Source organism: Octopus sinensis, linkage group LG17 (genome assembly GCF_006345805.1).
Source record: "Octopus sinensis linkage group LG17, ASM634580v1, whole genome shotgun sequence".
Taxonomy (NCBI): Eukaryota; Metazoa; Mollusca; class Cephalopoda; order Octopoda; family Octopodidae; genus Octopus; species Octopus sinensis.
This window is the reverse complement of record NC_043013.1, coordinates 2,094,987-2,114,651: the sequence shown is the minus strand read 5'-3', so window position 1 is coordinate 2,114,651 and position 19,665 is coordinate 2,094,987. Positions and strand designations below refer to the sequence as shown.

At 34.8% G+C, this 19,665-nt stretch overlaps 1 protein-coding gene across 1 annotated transcript in view; it reads left to right on the top strand.

Annotated features, from left to right (window-relative positions):
- LOC115221005 (dynein beta chain, ciliary-like) overlaps positions 1-19,665 on the top strand; it is a 198,543-nt gene that overhangs the window by 120,961 nt on the left and 57,917 nt on the right. Inside the window, exons 46-53 of the mRNA XM_036510277.1 lie at positions 6,655-6,721; positions 8,962-9,132; positions 12,153-12,267; positions 13,734-13,859; positions 16,118-16,337; positions 17,426-17,526; positions 18,399-18,675; positions 19,441-19,617. Coding sequence (XP_036366170.1) covers positions 6,655-6,721; positions 8,962-9,132; positions 12,153-12,267; positions 13,734-13,859; positions 16,118-16,337; positions 17,426-17,526; positions 18,399-18,675; positions 19,441-19,617 — 1,254 coding nt within the window. The remainder of the gene's footprint in view (positions 1-6,654; positions 6,722-8,961; positions 9,133-12,152; positions 12,268-13,733; positions 13,860-16,117; positions 16,338-17,425; positions 17,527-18,398; positions 18,676-19,440; positions 19,618-19,665) is intronic.

The following is a 19,665-nucleotide window of genomic DNA, read 5'->3' as shown; positions in this document are numbered from 1 at the left end:
TTAAAATGGAAGATGAGAAAGTTCATTTTCAGTACTTGATGCTTTGGGAACCAGACAAAAATTGCTGCAGCTCGGCAGGTATGTGTTACCCCACCCTCCATATTCACCAGATATTGCTCCTTTGGATTTCCACTTATTCAGGTCTCTGCAGAATAGTCTTAATGGTAAAAATTTCATTTCCTTGGATGACGTAAAAAGATACCTTGACTAATTCTTTGCCATGAAACCACTTCACTTCTGGGAAGAGGGTATTTTCAAGTTAAAGGGAAAATGGAGATGCATTGTGCAACAAAATGGTTCATATTTTGTTGATTAAAAATGTAATGGCAAGTATTTATTGACCTTTTTCTTTCCTTTAAAAATCAGCACGAACTTTCAGGACAACCCAATAATAAATATCCAGTAGTGCAGATCACTTAAAGTGGAGGGAAGTTGTGGAAGAAGGAGATCAAAGAAGATATGGGACGAAATATTGAGTTCAGTTCAAAATGTTAAACCTTATGAAGAAGATGACAAAGGACCAAGATATGTGTCACATTGCTGTACTCATGATGACCCATCCACCATAACAGAATTCAGATCCTGAAACAAAGGTACCACATAAAAAGGGAAAGGTGTGGGTGCTGGTGCCAGAACCATGTGATTGCAGACTGAACTTCTTAATTGCAAGGTCATATCTACACCTGTAAGACCATATCAGCTTAAGTGATAGATTGATAGTTGTTGTTATTCAAAACCAGGTAAACTTCACCTGGGCAGGCTTATGATCAAAGATATTCTTTGTTTATAATTATCATCTACTATCATCATCATCATCAACATTTAACATTCATTATCTATGTCGAATGGCTTAACAGGAACTAGCAAGGCCAGGGGCTTCACCAGGTTCCATAGACTATTTTGATTTTGTTCCTATGGCTGGGTGCTTTTCCAAATGCCAGCCACTTTACAGAGTGTACTAGGTGCATTTTGCATAGCACCATCACAAGTGTTTTTACATGGCACCAGCCCCGGTGCTTTTTATGTGGCATCTTGGTTTTAGGATCTCAATTCTGTTGCGGTGGGCAGGTTTTGTCAAGTACAGCAATGTGCCACATATCCTGGTCCTTTGTCATCTCCTTCGTAAGGTTCAGTGTTTTGAGATTGGCCTTCAGAGTTATATAGTCTCCTTTATTTGAAGAAGCATGTGATTTAACGGTGATGAATGAGAACAAAGAACAATGGTTCTTGAACGATACATTGTAATAGATATCCAGGTACAATGTGGACTTTTAGAAATATAATTTAACACTTTAGAAAATACATACTAAAACTTAAATATGTTGAATATTATTTAATTATCATAATTGCATGGTTTCCACTGGAAGAGCTGCTGAAACAGCTGCCTCTCTCGGTTTTACTTTTGTTGTTGCCATTCATGTTGCTTTTCAACTCCTTCAGTAGAAACCTGTTGCTGCTACCAATATACAAGCTCAGCCTTCTACCCTGCATCTTCAACATTATTATACCTCTCACTGTTACCTTTTGTGTTGTTGTGATCATTATGTTGAGGTACAAATCAATGAGCAACCATTTCACATTTTGTTCATGTCTAACATTGTTCTTCAGCTTGGTCTTGGACAGCAGGTTGCAAGTCCCATAGACTTTGCCTCTGTTAATGGGTTAGAACCTGCCCCACACATCACCATGAGTTTCCATTCAATCACTTCTTTAAGGGTCAACTAAATACTGCTTTATTGTTAGCAGTGTGCGGGTATGTCAGTTTTCCTTTGAATAGATTTCTTTGGTCACTCTCAAACAAATTCCTTGGGAAAGGAAACAGAGCTTGTTGAGGCAGTCACCAAAGCTCCTCCTGGATTTGGGCAAATATTAAAGACACCTTATTCAGAATAATAGTGGCAAAGTTAGTTTTGCTTTTGTTTTACCCATAATTTTTCTAGACAAAGTGTGTGTGTGCATGTGTGCATGATCGTGTGTGTGTGTGTTGTGTGTGTGTGTGTGCGCGTGTGTGCGTGATCATGTGTGTGTGTGTCTACTTTTGTTTTTGTTGTTGCTGTCTGTGCATATGGCACCAAAGTCACCTCCAATACTCAAAAAGATTCATATCTTTTACCTTTGTTTTGGTGCAAAATAATTGTGTTCATGTTTTTTTCTTTTCTACTATTTATCATCTGTGGTAGCATTTGGATATTTCTTTGAGGTAGGGCATATACCTGTGTTGCTTTGTTAAAAATTCAACAAAAGTTAAAGTAAATTGAACCAAAAATTTTGCACTAGAATATAATTTTTTTTTTTTCCCCAAAGGGGCAAAAAGAAGAAATAAATATAATTAATAAGTACCATTGTTCTACAGTAGTATACTAATAAAAGAAGAAACTGCCTACACTTCTAAGACTACATAGTAATAGCCAACTTACAGAGCTAAAAATAAACACATCTTCAAAATGCAAAAGCAACAACAACAGTAACAATAACTGCAATAATAATGTTCTGGATGGAAGACGTGGTGGGTGTTACAAACGAACAAAATAATCTTGAAATTTATAGGAAAATTTTATTTTGTTCTCAAAGCTGCAATAACATTATCTAATCACAATTGATGACAAGGAAAGAGTGTTATTGGTGAACCAGCAAACCTACTCACTTATATTCTATTGCTATAATGATAAAGTATTCCTTTAGGGATGTCAAGAAAATAAACAATTGCAAATCTCTCCAAATAATTTATAAGTAGATGTTGAAAACTAACAAGGTTATCATCAATCTACCAATGTTTGTTGGTTACCTAGGGACACTTATCAAGTACAAAATGATGAATCTAACTTCATCTCTTACAGCTAGGATGGAAATGTAAAACAAAGATGTAAGAAAACAGAAAACTGAGAATAGTTGTATTTATGAGCTGAGGATTTACCAAATAAGGGCTGAAATATTTGTTTAAAACACAAAATACTGTAACATCTAAAGAAAGTAGCTGAAAGGGAAATAGGGAATATGAATCTAATTAGAAAATATTCTAATTATGAGAGAAGAGTGTTAAGACACAAATACTTCTTGGAGGGAGATGGTAAAGATTTTTAAAGGACTTTCTTGTAAACACTATCATCAAAAGTGTTCCATCCATGACTACCTTATTGTCCTGTGGGTCCTTTTTTTTAAGGTTGTAGGGTGTGGTTTCAAAGAGTTTTGATTGGTTAACTATCAGGTTCAATGTGTAACTGAAATTGCCATTCTGTAAGTCAGAGCACTAATTTAAACAAACTGTTGACATGTAATATGCTATAACTTACTGACAGACCAAAATATAAACACTATGTAAGAGTGGTGCCAGATTAACTATTAAGCAAATAAGAAGCACATTCTTAGGGCATCAAGAGAAAAGGGACACCACAGAAATGGTAAGTAACTGTAAACTTGCAAAAATAATATTCAAAGTGGTTTATATGGTTGAAAATATAATTTTAAAGTATTCATGGTGTCATAGAGAGGATCTGGTCAAAGACTTTGAAATTAACAAAAGTAGGAGAAAACTTTAACCTTTCAAATATAAGTGATGTGGAGGAAGTATACAAAAATAAACATTTTCCATCTTACTATTTGTTTTGTTTCATTTTGAAAAAAAAAAAAATTATTTTATGAGCTATTATTGTATATATTTTGAATTACATATATATATATACTTGTGCCGGTGACACATAAAAAGCACCGACCGATCATGACCATTGCCACCCTCCCCTGGCACCTGTGCCGGTGACATGTAAAAAGCACCCACTACACTCACAGAGTTGTTGGCGTTAGGAAGGGCATCCAGCTGTAGAAACACTGCCAGACCAGGCTGGAGCCTGGTGCAGCCTCCTGGCTTCCCAGACCCCGGTCAAACCGTCCAACCCATGCTAGCATGGAAAACAGACGTTAAACGATGATGATGATATATATATATATATATATATAATAAAATACAAAATACACAGTTATATCTTGAGGTAGGTAGTAATAACAATACAGACTGGAGTTGTAGTGCTCCAGATGAGTTATATTCCACTTCTTAATTTGAGTGGAGGCAGTGCGAGCAGGAACTAAAAGAACATTACTAAGATCCACACAGAAAGATCAAATACATGGATATATTCATATATTCATTTATATCTACAGAACGGATATAAAATCTGACATATATTAATATAATAATATATATAAATAGATAAAAATCATATAATATATATAAATATATAAGAATCAGTGTTACATATTTTAATACGTCATTTTAAAATGTCCTTTTATGTTTTATTATCCAAAATTTTTAATTTACCAATGTTTTATAACTTTAAGCATAAATTCACTGTGTTTTGTATGTAACACTGATTGTTATGTAATTATATATATTATATGATTTTTATGTATTTATATATATTATTATATTTATATATGTCAGATTTTATATCCGTTCTGTAGATATAAATGAATATATGAATATATGTATGTATTTGTTCTTTGTGTGTGGTTTTTAGTAATGTTCCTTTAGTTACTGCTCGCATTGCCTCCGCTCAGATTTAAAAATATATATATATATATATATATATATATATAGGGACATCAACATTTTTTTAATGCTTAGGGCCTCTCTGGCTTTGCATAACAGAAAATACAAGTACTAGGTAACAAAGAAGAATACAAATACTTGGTAACATATTAGCACATGAAATATACTGGTTCCTTAAAAATGTTTAATAAAACAGAATGAGAGATCCTAGTGTTGCAGACTCATGGGTGCTGGTGCTATGTAAAGCACCTGTACCATATAAGAGTGCTTGTGCCAGTGTCATGTAAAGGCGCCTGTGCTGGTGTCACATTCAAAGCACCCATTGCACTCTGTAAAGTGGTTGGCATCAGGAAGAACATCCAGCTGTGGAAACTGAGCCAAAACAGCTCTGTCAAACTGTCCAACCCATACCAGCATGGAGAACGGACGTTAAATGATGATGATGATGATGAATAACTAATCTTATAAAATCTCTGACATGGACACTAGAATGAAGATAATCAGAGAGTGGATTTAACCCTTTAGCATTTAAACTGGTCATGTGAATTAATAAGCATTGCATTTGACAGAACAATCTGAATGCTAAAGGGTTAATAAAGGATTTGGTTTGAAATTCAAAGAACATTACCAAATATGGCAGACATCTGAAGAAGGCCTGAGTGCACAATGGCTGACATACTGTAACTATAACAATCAAAATGAAGACACTAGTTCTAATATAGTGAAGGCATATGACTCAGTGGTTAGAGCATCAAGCTTATGATCCTGAGGTTGTGAGTTTGAATCCTGGACTGGGCTGCATGTTGTGTTCTTGAACAAGACACTTTATTTTACGTTGCTTCAGTTCACTCAGCTGTAGAAATGAGTTGCGACATCACAGGTGCCAAGCTGCATCTGCTGTTGCCTTTCCCTCAGATAACAAGGATGGTGTGAAGAGGAGAGGCTGGTATGCATGGGTGGCTGCTAGTCTTCCATAAACAACCTTGCCCGGACTTGTGCCTGGGAGGGGAACTTTCTAGGTGCAATCCCATGGTCAGTCATGACCGAAGGGGGTCTCAGATGAGTCCTAATATATCACTGTATTAATAATATATTTCTTTGTATTGGAAAACACATTTTTTTTATTTGATATTTTCACATGAATTCCTTGTAGTTTGTTCAGAACAACAAATTCCCAAAGTCCTTCTTCAACATTTCTATCCCTTCATAGTCTCATCTTCAGAATGAAGTGATAGTGGTATGTGTTACTGCTTCTTAATTGTAAGTAAATTCAATGTGATCAGGGCAGAGATTACTGTAAGAATTTGAAGTTTTGAGCATTAAATTTATATACTCTGTTAATATTGAAGGTGGTGGCTCGTAAGAAAGGTGAACAGGCATTCACAGAAACTGGTATAGTGAGAGAGGATTGTCCAGTAGATAGGTTTTCATTTTCATTTTTTGACTTTATGTTAGAGCGTGCTCTTTGAGGGAGAAAAGGATATCAAAGCTTATGGATCACAGCTGAGTGCCGCTTGATCTCTGAAGAGGGGAACCAGAACTAGGGTGAACAGTACATAAAATTATCTTCAAATTTTGACTCAAGACTAGCAGTTTCAAGGGGGTGGGGTGAATTGATTAAATCAACTCTGTACTCAGCTGGTACTTATTTTATTGACCCTAAAAGGAAGAAAGGCAAAGTTGAGCTCAGCAGAATTTGAACTCAGAAAGTAAGGACCACTGAGATTTTTACCTCACATGTCAATGATTCTACCAGGGAACACTAAATGAGGTTCCATATCAGGCCTCACAGGAAATTACCCATATGTTTAGGCAACTGAACTAAATAGGGGTCTACCCCCACTGAGAAATATTTCCTGCTGTTTAATCTCTAATAGTTAATTTCACAACTGAGAGAGAATTACTGTTCTCAGACCAAGTTTGAGAGCTTGTGACAGAACATGTTCCTCTGAAGGTGCCAAAAAGTGTTATGAAGGTTTTGAGCTGAATGGGTATAATTTTAGGCCTAGTGTAAGTGTATAAATTTACACATTTGTAATGGCAAAATTATTTTTCCCTATTGATGTAATGCTTAAAAATATTTTTATGCTAATTTTGATTTTCATATTTTACAGTTAAATCTTCCACATCAGAACTAACATGGTACAAAGGGGCCAAACGACTAATGGCTAACTTAGAAAGGTATCTTACATTTTATCTCTTTATTAATCCTTCTGTTTCATCCACTCTGAGATCACTTGGGGTTCTGTGATAAAAAAAGCTATCCAGTTTTAAAATCTTTATATCTAAATTAAAGGCTTCCATCATAATTTCGTTTAGGGAACTTTTGTCAAGTTATGTTCTCAACACCAGCTTAAAATTAAGTTATTTCTACTTAACACTGGAAAACAGACGTTAAAGGATGAGGATAATGATGATAATGATGATGATGATGATGAATTTCGAAATTAATTGGAAAACAGACAACCTGTTTTGATTTGGTATTACATAATATTGCTTTAATTAATAATTCATTGCAAACAACTATAAGACTTTCTTCCTAATTTATTGATTAAAATGTTTTTTTGGACATATTGTATTCTTTAGTGCTGAACATAGGTGAGGTTAATGTTTATGATGAGATTACTGTTATAATTAATCTGGTAATGCATGTAATTCTATTTTCTTTTAGAATGGCTGATGAGTTGTGTAATTCAATAGTCTGAAAGTCTAATACCAGATACAATTACAGATTTGTTTGCTAGAGGTCTCTAGAAAAGACACACACATAGCACATAAATATATATATATATATATATATATATATCATCATCATCATCATTTAACGTCCGTTTTCCATGCTAGCATGGGTTGGACGGTTCAACTGGTGTCTGGGAAGCCAGGAGGTTGCACCAGGCTCCAGTCTGATCTGGCATTGTTTCTACAGCTGGATGCCCTTCCTAACGTCAACTACTCCATGAGTGTAGTGGGTGCTTTTTACGTGCCACCAGCACAGGTGCCAAGCGAGGCTGGCAATGGCCATGATCGAGTAATGCTTTTTACCGATCTTGGCTGTTGCCAGCCTTGCCTGGCACCTGTGCCGGTGGCACTTAAAAGCACCCACTACACTCACAGAGTATATATACATATACATATACATACATGCATACATGTATATATACATACATGCATACATACACACACACAAGTGCAGGCATGGCTCTGTGCTAAGAAGCTTGCTTCCCAACCACATGGTTCTAGGCTCAGTCCCACTGCATGATATCTTGGACAAGTGTCTTCTACTTTATCCTTGGGCAGACCAAAGCCTTGCGAGTGGGTTTTGTAGACAGAAACTGAAAGAAACCTGACGTATATATGTATGTGTGTGTGTGTATCTTTGTGTCTGTGTTTGTCCCCCACCGCTGCTTCACAACTGGTGTTGGTGGGTTTACATCCCCATAACTAAGCAGTTTGGCAAAATTAGCCAATAGAATAAGTACCAGGCTTGAAAAACAGTACTGGGGTTGATTCATTCAGCTAAGAACTCTTGAGGGTAGTGCCCCAGCATGGCCACAGTCTAATGACTGAAACAAGTAAAAGATATATATATATATATATATATATATATATACATATATATATAACGCGAAGCTTTATGAAAATAAACAAAAGACGAAGGCAGGTGGAGTACAAACAAACAATTGTATTAGTATAACGCTCAGGAATAGAAAAAGTCTTTTACATTTTGAGCCTATGCTCTTCTACAGAAAGGGACACAGAAAAAACAAGGAGAGAAATAAGGAGAGAAAAAAATGTGTGTAGTGGCTAATGATCTATCATGGCGACTATATATATATATATTATTTGATTTTCTGACTGAAGAAATTGTAATAGGAGCTACCTTAGATGTTTTTCTTTCATGTACACTTTTGAAACATGTAATGGTAAATAAATAATACCAAAGTTTTTTCCTGTCTCCTGTTCCGATACGTGATCACTATGCAAATACAATTTTCCAGTGTTTTCCAACTCTTATGCATGCTTCAGACAATTATAATATCTACATGCAATTTTGGAATACCGAAATATGCAAACGTGCATCACGACTGTTATGTTAGAAAGATGATGATTATGGTATTGATGATGATTGTCTATAAACCATGATTCTTCTGTCCAATATCCACAAACTGTCTCTACCTAAATCAGTTTCTTAAAACAGATCTATGGACTGTACAGTTCCATTTCACTGAGCTTCTTCTGCTCCCATCTCTCTCTTTTTTTCTTTCTTTCTTTCTTTCTCTGTCTATCCCCGTCCCTCTCTCTCTTCCTTGAGTCTATACATAAACTAATATTTTTTATTCCTATTTTTAATATATTGAAAAGTTGCAAAATAAAACTCAAAAAACATCTAATTCTTGAATGTCGATTCTTTCAATTATTAGGTTCATTGGGGAACTAATGACATTTGATGATTACACAGTGTCTTTGTCACATCTAGAAATATTGCAGGATTATGTTAAGAAGGAAAACTTTAATCCAGAATATATTGATAAAATTTCGGCTGGAAATTCATCTTGTAAAATTTTGTGTCAATGGGTAATTAATGTTACAAAGTATGTATATTTCTTTTAAATCTCCTTTCTGCATTAAATTAACGAAGATTATATTTGAATCTGTCTACAAGTAGATATTTCTGTGTTTCCAAATTAGTTTTTAAAGTTGAAAATCCTTCTTTGTGATAAAACATTATTTTTTTTTAGTGGCTGTGTGTTAAGTAGCTTGCTTACCAACCACATGGTTCTGGGTTCAGTCACACTGCGTGGCACCTTGGGCAAGTAAATGTCTTCTACTATAGCCTCGGGCCAACCAAAACCTTGTGAGTGGATTTGGTAGATGGAAACTGAAAGAAGCCCATCGTATATGTATGTGTGTGTCAGTGTGTGTCCCTCCACCACCACCACCAAACATCATTTGACATCCGATGCTGGTGCGTTTATGTCCCCATAACATAGCGGTTCGGCAAAAAGAGACTGAAAGAATAAGTGCTAGGCTTACAAATAATAAGTTCTGGGGTTGATTTGCTCGACTGAAAGGTGGTGCTCCAGCAGCACCGCAGTCAAACAAGTAAAAAAATAATTCCAATTCATATTTGCAAAGTTTTGAACATTTACATAAACTGGTGGAATTAATGCTTTTTAATTCCAATCAATCATGAAGTTAGATTGACTGAATAAAGTAAGAAACTTTTCTAAAAGTTGCTGTAAAATAGTAAATAAGATTTTAACTTATTCCTAATGTGTCAACTTAACTGGTCCACCAAAGTTGCATGATGATCTCAGTAGTGCTGGGGATATGGAAAAAAAATAACCCTCAGTGGTTGGTATTAGTGGGGGCACCCAGCCATAGAAACCATTCCAAAGCTGGTATTGGAGCATGATGCAGTTCTTAGATGCACTGGATCCTGTCAAATCATCCAACCCATGCCAGTATGTAACATGGGCATTATTGATGGGGGTGATGTGATTCTTCAGGCAAATCACTTCATCAGAGAATGAAAGAATATGATAGTTTAACAGATGTAATGAAGTAATTGAAAGTGAAATGTGGGTTAGTGGGAGGAGACTGAACAGAGGGAGAAAGGGTCAGAACAAGTAGTAAAGTTTGACAAAAGGGTCAGACAAAAGAGACCGAGAGAGAGAGAGAGAGAGGGGGAGAGAGAGATCAGCAAGAACATTTGAAGTAGGGGAATAAAATAAGATAAAAAAAAGAGTAATTTGAGATTATGGAAAAAAAAGAAAGAAAACAACTGAAATGAAGAAGAAAACCAAAGTTAGTGACTAAATCCACCAAGGCAACAGATATTTAATTTAGTTAGAATTTAATGTGATGCTTTAAAACAAAAAGTGACCAAAGAAATTAGTTTCCAGTTGACACTCTCCTAAATATGACCTATCTTAGCAACATATATATATATATATATATATTTCAAATGAGGGTGAGAAATTAGATATTAATTTAGTTAACATCGATTTTACACCAGTGGTCTAGCAGATAAAAAAAACTGACGGTTCAGTAAAATTGTATTATATACGTATTAGAGGGAAACCACTATGTGGACACCCATATGCTAGAAATAGATCCGCTACGGTCTCACCACTAAGAAATGTTCTCAAGAAAAATTTAGCAAAACAACCAAAATGTAATCGAGCAAGACAAAAGAAAAAGTAATAAAAAATGGATTATTCGTAAAATATTTTTATTACTTTTTCTTTTGTCTTGTTCGATTACATTTTGGTTGTTTTGCTAAATTTTTCTTGAGAACATTTCTTAGTGGTGAGACCGTAGCGGATCTATTTCTAGCATATGGGTGTCCACATAGTGGTTTCCCTCTAATATATATATATGTCTACGGTGTTTGTTTGAAGTAGAGTAGATAACAATAGATGAGATGCATGTAAATCAGTTGGAAATATATGTATTCTAAGGATTCCAGATGAAGAGACAATCATGCCTCTTTTGCAGATATAAGTGAAAGCATTGGATTAAGTGTTGCTAGAGAAGGAGTCAGGCTCTGATTCTGACCAGTTAATCACACAAGTTTTAACTGGGGAAATCGAGGGAAAATGGGTCTAGAAAATATTGTATGCTTAAGTAGTTTGCTTCACAAAAACAGATTTGGGTTCAATTCCTGTGCAGTTCTTTGAGAAAATAATTTTCTATCATGGCCTTGAGTTGATCAATGCTTTATGAGTGGAATTTTATAGATGCAAATTGCATGAATATGCAACACCTACCAACCTAACCTATAAGAGGGGAGGGTGTAACATGGTACATCAATCTGGAGTACACAGAGCCAAGGAGGAGCCAAAAGTTGTCTGTTGTGCTCCTCCTTAATAAACAAATGACTTCACTACTCCCTAAAATTTTGAAAAGATCATCTCCTCAAAAGGCTCTACCTTACCATATTGTTTTAGTAGCCATTGTAAAGCTATATGTCAAGCTTCATCTCTTTGGTTTAAAGGATACCTGAATGATAAAAGAATGGGAACAATTTCTGTTTCAGTATGGAATCAAGTTTATTTTAACACTTTGTCCATTTTGTGTCATACCCTTTTTTTTTGCACTAATAGTCTAATTTTGTTATAAATTACACATTTTTTTGATTTCTCTAATTTTTTAACCATTTATATGTTCTAGTACCACATTGATATACAGCATAGGTATCACCAGTGCATTCCATAGTACAAAACAAATATATTCGTTCTGTATCATAGAAGCCACCTGTGATACTTATGGTATTCAAAGTGATAAAAGATTTAGCCAGGTTTAATAATTGCATATTCTTAGATAAATTTAATTTTAGAAACACCAATTTGGAAATCACTCCCTAAATATCAAGAATTTTTAATTCAAATTCTTTGAAATAACTTTTTTTTCTTCAAAATACTAGGGAATAATTCATTAAGGGTTCATGTTTAAAAATCAATCAATTGTAATTATTTTTCAATAATCATTCTTCCCCAAAGTCAATATTCTGCAACAATTAATCAGTCATGATGCTTCAGATCTGATCCTATGGCACCAAATTAATCAACATATATTTTCCTCTCCTTTTATGGAATTTGCGTATCAGCTATAACACAACAATGATGAAGAAAGTGAAGCCGCTGCATGAGAAAGTCAAAGAAACTGTTTCATTTATAGCTGAAGCAGAGAAACAGTTAAATACATTCAAAGATAAACTCAAGGTAACCAACTAAAATTTACAACATACATGATATTTATTTTAGTTCAGGATTTAACCATATATAATTAATATTGGCTTTTGAGACAGACATATACACACATAGATATACATATCTATATTTATTTACTACCCACAAGGGGCTAAACACAGAGGAGACAAACAAGGACAGACAGAGAGATTAAGTCGATTACATCGACCCCAGTGCGTAACTGGTACTTAATTTATCGACCCCGGAAGGATGAAAGGCAAAGTCTACCTCGGCGGAATTTGAACTTTGAACGTAACGGCAGACGAATACGGCTACGCATTTAGCCCAGCGTGCTAACGTTTCTGCCAGCTCGCCACCCTTTGTGTGGATATACATATCATCATCATCATTTAGCGTCCGTAGTTCATGTCGGCATGGGTTGGACAATTTGACCAGGGCTGGTAAGCTGAAGGGCTGCACCAGACTCCAGTCTGATTTTGCATGGTTTTTGCAGCTGGATGCTCTTCCTAATGCCAACCATTCCGAGAGTGTAATGGGTACTTTTATGTGTCACTGGCACAGATGCCAGTTGCATGACACCAGCACCAGCCACAACTGTGATTTCATTTACCTTGATGGGTTTACCTTCCCAAGCACAGCATATTGCCAAAGGTCTCGGTCATTTGTCATTGCCACCTTGAGGCCCCGTGCTTGGAAGGTACTTTTTATGTTCCACTGGCACAAGTGCTAGTTATGCGACACCAGCATTGACCACATTGCCTCCATGAGACCCAACACTTGAAAGGTGCTTTTTATGTGCCACCAGTACGATAGCCAGTTACGTGACATTGACAACAGCAACAACTATGATTTCGCTTGGCTTGACAGGTCTTCTCAAGCCAACATATTGCCAAAGGTCTCGGTCACTAGTCATCCTCATTGTTCTATGTTGAGGCTTTTCTTTTCTGTGATTTTTTTAACCTCTTCTTCCTGTGAGGTTTTTACTGAGCATTCAGGAATTTTTATCTTTAATTATTGTTTCTTTGTCATTGCATAATAAAGGTAAGCTGCCGCTTCATTTTATTCCCACTGAGAAGAACAATGGTAAAGTTGACCTCAATGGGATTTGAACTGAGAACCTAAAGAGCTGAAACTAATACTCAACACTTTAACTGTGCTGCCAATCCACTAGCCATGGGGCCTATGACAGAGTTGCTGCTAATTGTGATGGTAGCTGTGATGTTGCCAGTATTAGAGGAGAGGGTAGAAGTTGTGGTTGTTGTTACTGTTTTTGTTTTACTTAAGGTTAGTCCTGATTAAATGCATCTATCATGAAAGGTACTCCAACTGCAACCATCACATCTTTTTTATTGTCCAATGCATCTGCTCTCTTGTTGTTGTTTCTTCCAATGGAGGTGGTGGTGGTGGTGGTGGTGGTAATGGTGTTGATGAAGACAATAATGATGATGACAGTTTCTTAAAGCTTTTTTTTTTTCCAGAAATTACACACCTGTAAAGCTAAGCTCACTCACAATTTCCAAGAAGCTTCTCTGTCAGCTCAAAAACATGAAATCTCTTTACAGAACATTGATAAATTCCTATTCGATTCTCCTAAAATAATGACTGTGAGTATTAAAAGAAAATATTTAATAGAAAGAATTATTGAAATTATTTGTTGAATGTATTTCGTTTTTGGATTTGGTTTGCAAGATTCTTTATATGAGTTTGTGTATTGAAGCATATTCTGTTGTGCCTGGGAAGAGTCCTTAACATGTTCTTGTTACCAAAGACTGTATATATGTATTGTAGCATTTTGTGACAACCAATAATTAACACAACCAAACTTTTACATGTTACTTTTGACAATCTTTTTCTAAAGAGTGAAACCGGTAAAGTAAATAAACATCTTTTAAAATTGCATTTTCAAACCTTCTTTCATATATATATATATATATATATATATATAAAGGGTAGGTTTCTTTCAGTTTCTGTTTACCAATTTCACTCACAAGATTTTAATCAGCTTGAGGCTATAGTGGAAGACACCTGTTCAAGGGGCCATGCAGTGGAACTGAAACTGGAACCATGTTGTTAGGAAGCAAACTTTTTACCACAGACCCATGCCTGATACATGCATATATATATGTACATGTATACACATACACACACATATATGTATATGTTAGTATGTACGTATGCATGTATGTACATACATATATATATATATATATATATGTATGTATGCACATACATACTTATATACTTTATCTATATATATATACAGATAATTTCCTCTGTTTACATATTATCGAGGTCTCTTTCTTTTTTTTTCTGTTATCTTACCGTTTTTATAACTATATATATATACATATATGCACATGCATACTTATATACTTATATACTGTATACATATAATATATGTATGTATACAATATATATATATATATATATATATGTTAAATTATTATTGGGGTTTTTTTTTTTTTTACAATACAATACAATACAATATATATATATATATATGTATATATTATATATATAATGTATATGTATTCATAGACACACACATAAACACACCCCTACATTTTTACATAATATGACACATTTTATACATATGAATATATTTCTAGTCTTTCTCTAAAATAATTTTTGGTATATAGTGTGATGTTATGTAATGTTTTTTTTCTTATATGGTATCTGCAAAACCTATGTCTGCTCATGGCTGAAAATAAGTAAATTGTGTTATTTATTGATTAATGAGTTTTTCTCTCCATATAGTTTACGTAGTTTTAATGAACCATATATTTTATTCATATCTTTATGGCTTTTCCATTAAATATGCTGGCAGCTACTTATCTACTGTTTATTGGGTGAATGGCTCCTCAAAATTACTTCTTTTTTACCAAATTCTAGTTCATACATTGATTCATTTACTACAACTTAACAATTTATACTGAAATTATGTAATGCTTAATGAGACCCAAATAAGGTAGAAATATGCGTAGAGTTGCATAGATTGCATAGAGCATTGATTCATATAAATGTCTATATATGTTTTTATAAAGCCAAAACAATGCAATTTGTAAGACATAATACAAGTCAATGATTTATATTTTTACCTTGTATATCAATGTTTCAGCATTGGGACCCCATCATCAGGAAATCCTTGGAGAAATGGTATCATGAGCTGACTTTTCTGTTTTATAGTGTGTATTTTTGAGGAGCCACCTTGCATTGTTATAGTAGTCAATCAGCTACACGCACTTTGGTTCTGTTATTGATTTGTGGGTTGGTCTTGCTAATTAAGATGGTTTCCTCTATTCTTAAGTTTCCAATGTTTCGTTCCGTAGCTTCAATGGAAACTTGGCTATCTTGGGCATGACATTTCTAACTGCGTTTTTTGACAGAAAGAGCATTAAGAAACAGTTTTTCTTTATGGCTACTTGTCTGATGATTCTTCTAATGTAGAATTCATTACATTTGATACTCATGATTTATACACCATCTAGAGTTGTTTCCTGCATAATAAAAGAAGAGAAAAATTTGTAATTAATTGAAACGGGTTTTTTTTTCTCACTGCATATTTTATTCTACTTCAGATTTTTAATGTTTTATGCATTAGAAATATTAACAAACATTTCCCCTATTGCTCATCATGTAAATGACGTCTCTAAACCAAAATATATACTCAAACTATGTGAGCTTATATGGTTCTAACTGTACAAAAACTGAATATGACTCTATTCAGCTGAAATCATAATCTTTCAGGTGTCGTAATTCACATGTTTTTCCCTAAGGGTTTATGACCCCACGGATAGTTCTAGAGCCAAGCTAAAAGTATATTCTGATATAGAACTAATCTTAACCTTGATATATTCACTAGATTCTGAAGGATGAGAAAAACAAGTTGGAAAATGCCATCAATGTATTTGAGCACCGAGTTGAAGGGATTACAGGAATGACCGCAATGGCTGCTGGTCTTACCAGTTACTTAGGACCATTTCATCATCGTTTACGCCAACTTGCACTGACATTGATATGGAAAAACTTGCTACTTAACAGTGGAATCCATCTCTTTTATGATAAAATTGATCATTGCAAAGGTCTGTAGTGACTATTATTATTATTATTGTTATTGTTGACGATGCTATTATTGTTGTTGTTGTTATTGTTATTATTATTATTTTTTCCTTCTTTCTTCAAATTTTCTTCCGTTTCTCGCCGAGTGTTATCCATACACCTAGAGCAGAGAAGCTCATTGTATGCATTCCCAGATTACACACGCAAATTCACAGGTAAAATATGTATTTAAAAAATTAATAAATAAATAAATTCATGAATGGATGTTGTTTTCACAGCGATAATACTCTTCCCAGTACATGAATTGTTCCAGTTAACACGATTTTTTGCACTTCCTTTAGGGATGGTAAGCCTGGTATCATTTTCAAATAGGTTTCAGTACCTTTTTTTTATCATTCCTAGAGATGCCACATTTTTTTCAATTTCTCTTAGCAAGTCTTTATATTTACTAATCTTGTCAAATTCTTTCGCCGCTATATTGTGATCGCAAGGAATACTCATGTCAATTGATAAACATATCTTTTTTGTCTGATTTATTATTATTATTATGCTTAGCGATATTTTGTCTGCTGCTACATTTTGAGTTCAAATTCCGCTGCAGTTGACTTTGTCTTTCATCCTTTTGGGGGTTGGTAAATAAGTACTTGTGAAACACTGGGGTCAAATTTCAGGCCTTGTGCCTTTAGTAGAAAGGATTGTTATTATCTTTGAAGAGTCACAAGTGACAGCAACAGTGCAGTGAGGGATTAAATGCCCTGCTATATTTATTTGTGTGCCATTGCACCCTGAGTTCCAATTCTGTTTGATAGAATGAAGTTGTTGTGCATGTAAATAAATAAGGAAAAGTCAATAAAAACAAATGTTTTTAAATGTCTATTCCCAGGTATTGAGAGCAGGTTTTCTTCAGAGTATTATAATCCTTTTTAGCAAACACTCCTGAAAAAAGTTCATTTGCTAATGCTGTAAATATGGTCTGTCTGCAGAGCAAAATAAAAACATACGCATACAGAGTGAGAACCAATGATGATGATGATGATGATATCAGCAACAATAACAATAATGATTAGAGTTCTTGCTGACTTTAAACAATTCCTCAATTTTTCTAAAACAGGCTACACCGTTGAATGGTCAGTTGAGTCTGGAAATAGTCAAACATATGATGAGAAAAATGAAATGAAATTGAAGCATGAAATTCCAGTTGGCACAATACCTGTAAGTCTGTAGCAATTATACATTCATATGTATACACACATTTATACACACATTCATATGCACAAAATAAAGTTATATTGCTTGAATCTGAATTATACAATGGAAGTAAGCCTTTAGTAAAAAAAATCAATCTATACAACATACTTAGTAATTATATTTGAGTGAGGTCGTTGCCAGTGCCACTGGACTGGCTCCTGTGCAGGTGGCACGTAAAAAACACCATTTGAGCGTGGCTGTTGCCAGTACCGCCTGACTGGCTCTCGTGCCGGTGGCATGAAAAGTGCACCCACTACACTCTCAGAGTGGTTGGCATTAGGAAGGGCATCCAGCTGTAGAAACTCTGCCAGATGAGATTGGAGCCTGGTGCAGCCATCTGGTTCACCAGTCCTCAGTCAAATCATCCAACCCATGCCAGCATGGAAAGCAGACGTTAAACGATGATGATGATGCTGATGATTTGAAACACAAGAAGCTGTGGTTTTCATCTGGGAAGAATCCTTTTATAAACATGTTGTCCACTCTATAAAGTGGTTAGTGTTAGGAAGGTCATTCAGCCATAAAAGCCATGCCAAAACAGACAGTGAAGCCACATGCAATCTTCTGGCTTGCCAGCTCCTGTCAAACCATCCAACCCATGCCGGCATGGAAGACAGATATTGAATGATGATAATGATGATGATGTATTTTAACATGATATTCTTCAGGGCTAGGTGCAATGAAACTTTAGAAACTTTAGAAAAATAACTGCTATTCACCAGCACCATATTTGAAACTATTGTTTGTTTGTAGGTACTTGCTAACCTACAAACAGTTAATATAACAATATATTAACTAATATTTGTATAAAATTCAGCCAACTTTTATTACTTTAGTACACCATTCCAGAAGAGGAGGAGGATGAGATAGAAGAGGAAGATCAAGAGGAAAAATTTAGTGATGAGAATAGTAATTCCAGGAGAATAAATGAAGAAACTGTGACATTATCAGAACCTGATGTTCCTAATGAAAAATCAATTCCATCAGAAGTGTTTGGTAATAAAATGAGAAATATATATGTGGATATGAACCAGCAGTCACAGCATCATCAACATCAATTACAACAGACAGGTGATATGCAAAATAAACAAAAGCAAGAATTTGGACAATTAGGTATTTTCTATGATTCTTTATGCATATTTTTACTTGTTTTATTATTTCTCTCTCTCCTTCTCCCCCACAACACATCTATCTATCTATCTATCTATCTATCTATCTCTCTATCTATCTATCTATCTATCTATCTATCTATCTATCTATCTATCTATCTCTCTATCTCTCTCTCTCTCTCTCTATCTATCTATCTATCATTGTGTTTGTATATATATATCTTTTTGTGGAACAGTGGATCTCAAAGCAGATAAGGCTATAAATGACAACTTGTAGATATTGGGTTAAAAAAAACACTGTCTAGAAAAAGTCAGAGGCTGCCATTGAGACTTGAAGCCACATCTCCTGTAAACATAACAGCCATTCTACCATTAGACCAGCAGTCTTTGAGCTTTTGTCTCCAGTAGGTTTTTTAACTCCGTTTTTACATGCTATTATTTATGCTTTATCCACCATTCCAAACAAGAATTAGTTCTTGTTCTCCCCAAGTGTATAAACTCTTATGATGTCATTGACATACAGTTCTCGCTGGTAAGTATAAAGTTTCAAAAATCAAAGTTGAATCAATAAATCAAAGATTGTTTTGGTGCAATGGTAGAACACCTGTCGTGGTTAATTGTGATGTGGGTTTTCAGTTCCTGAGACAGCCTTCAACTTTTTCAACTTTGAGATCCACAGCTCCATAATAGCTAATCTGCAATAAATATTTTTACTAGTTATTGCAGGTTTTGATATAAGTTTTTTGTTATATTCTATGGAATATTTCAGAGAATGACATTGCCACAGACATGGCAATGTTTCTATCACTCCAACAACAATGCAGCCCAGTTCAAGATTTGAAACTCTGGCCATCTTCATGTAGCCTGACTGGTTACCAACCTTATTTATATTCTTTGATTAAGGTTCTAGCAGGAGAACAGCAACTTAACGAATGGCTTAAGATGGGTAAGATTAAATTTCTCTTCATTTTGGTATATATATTATTAAACACGC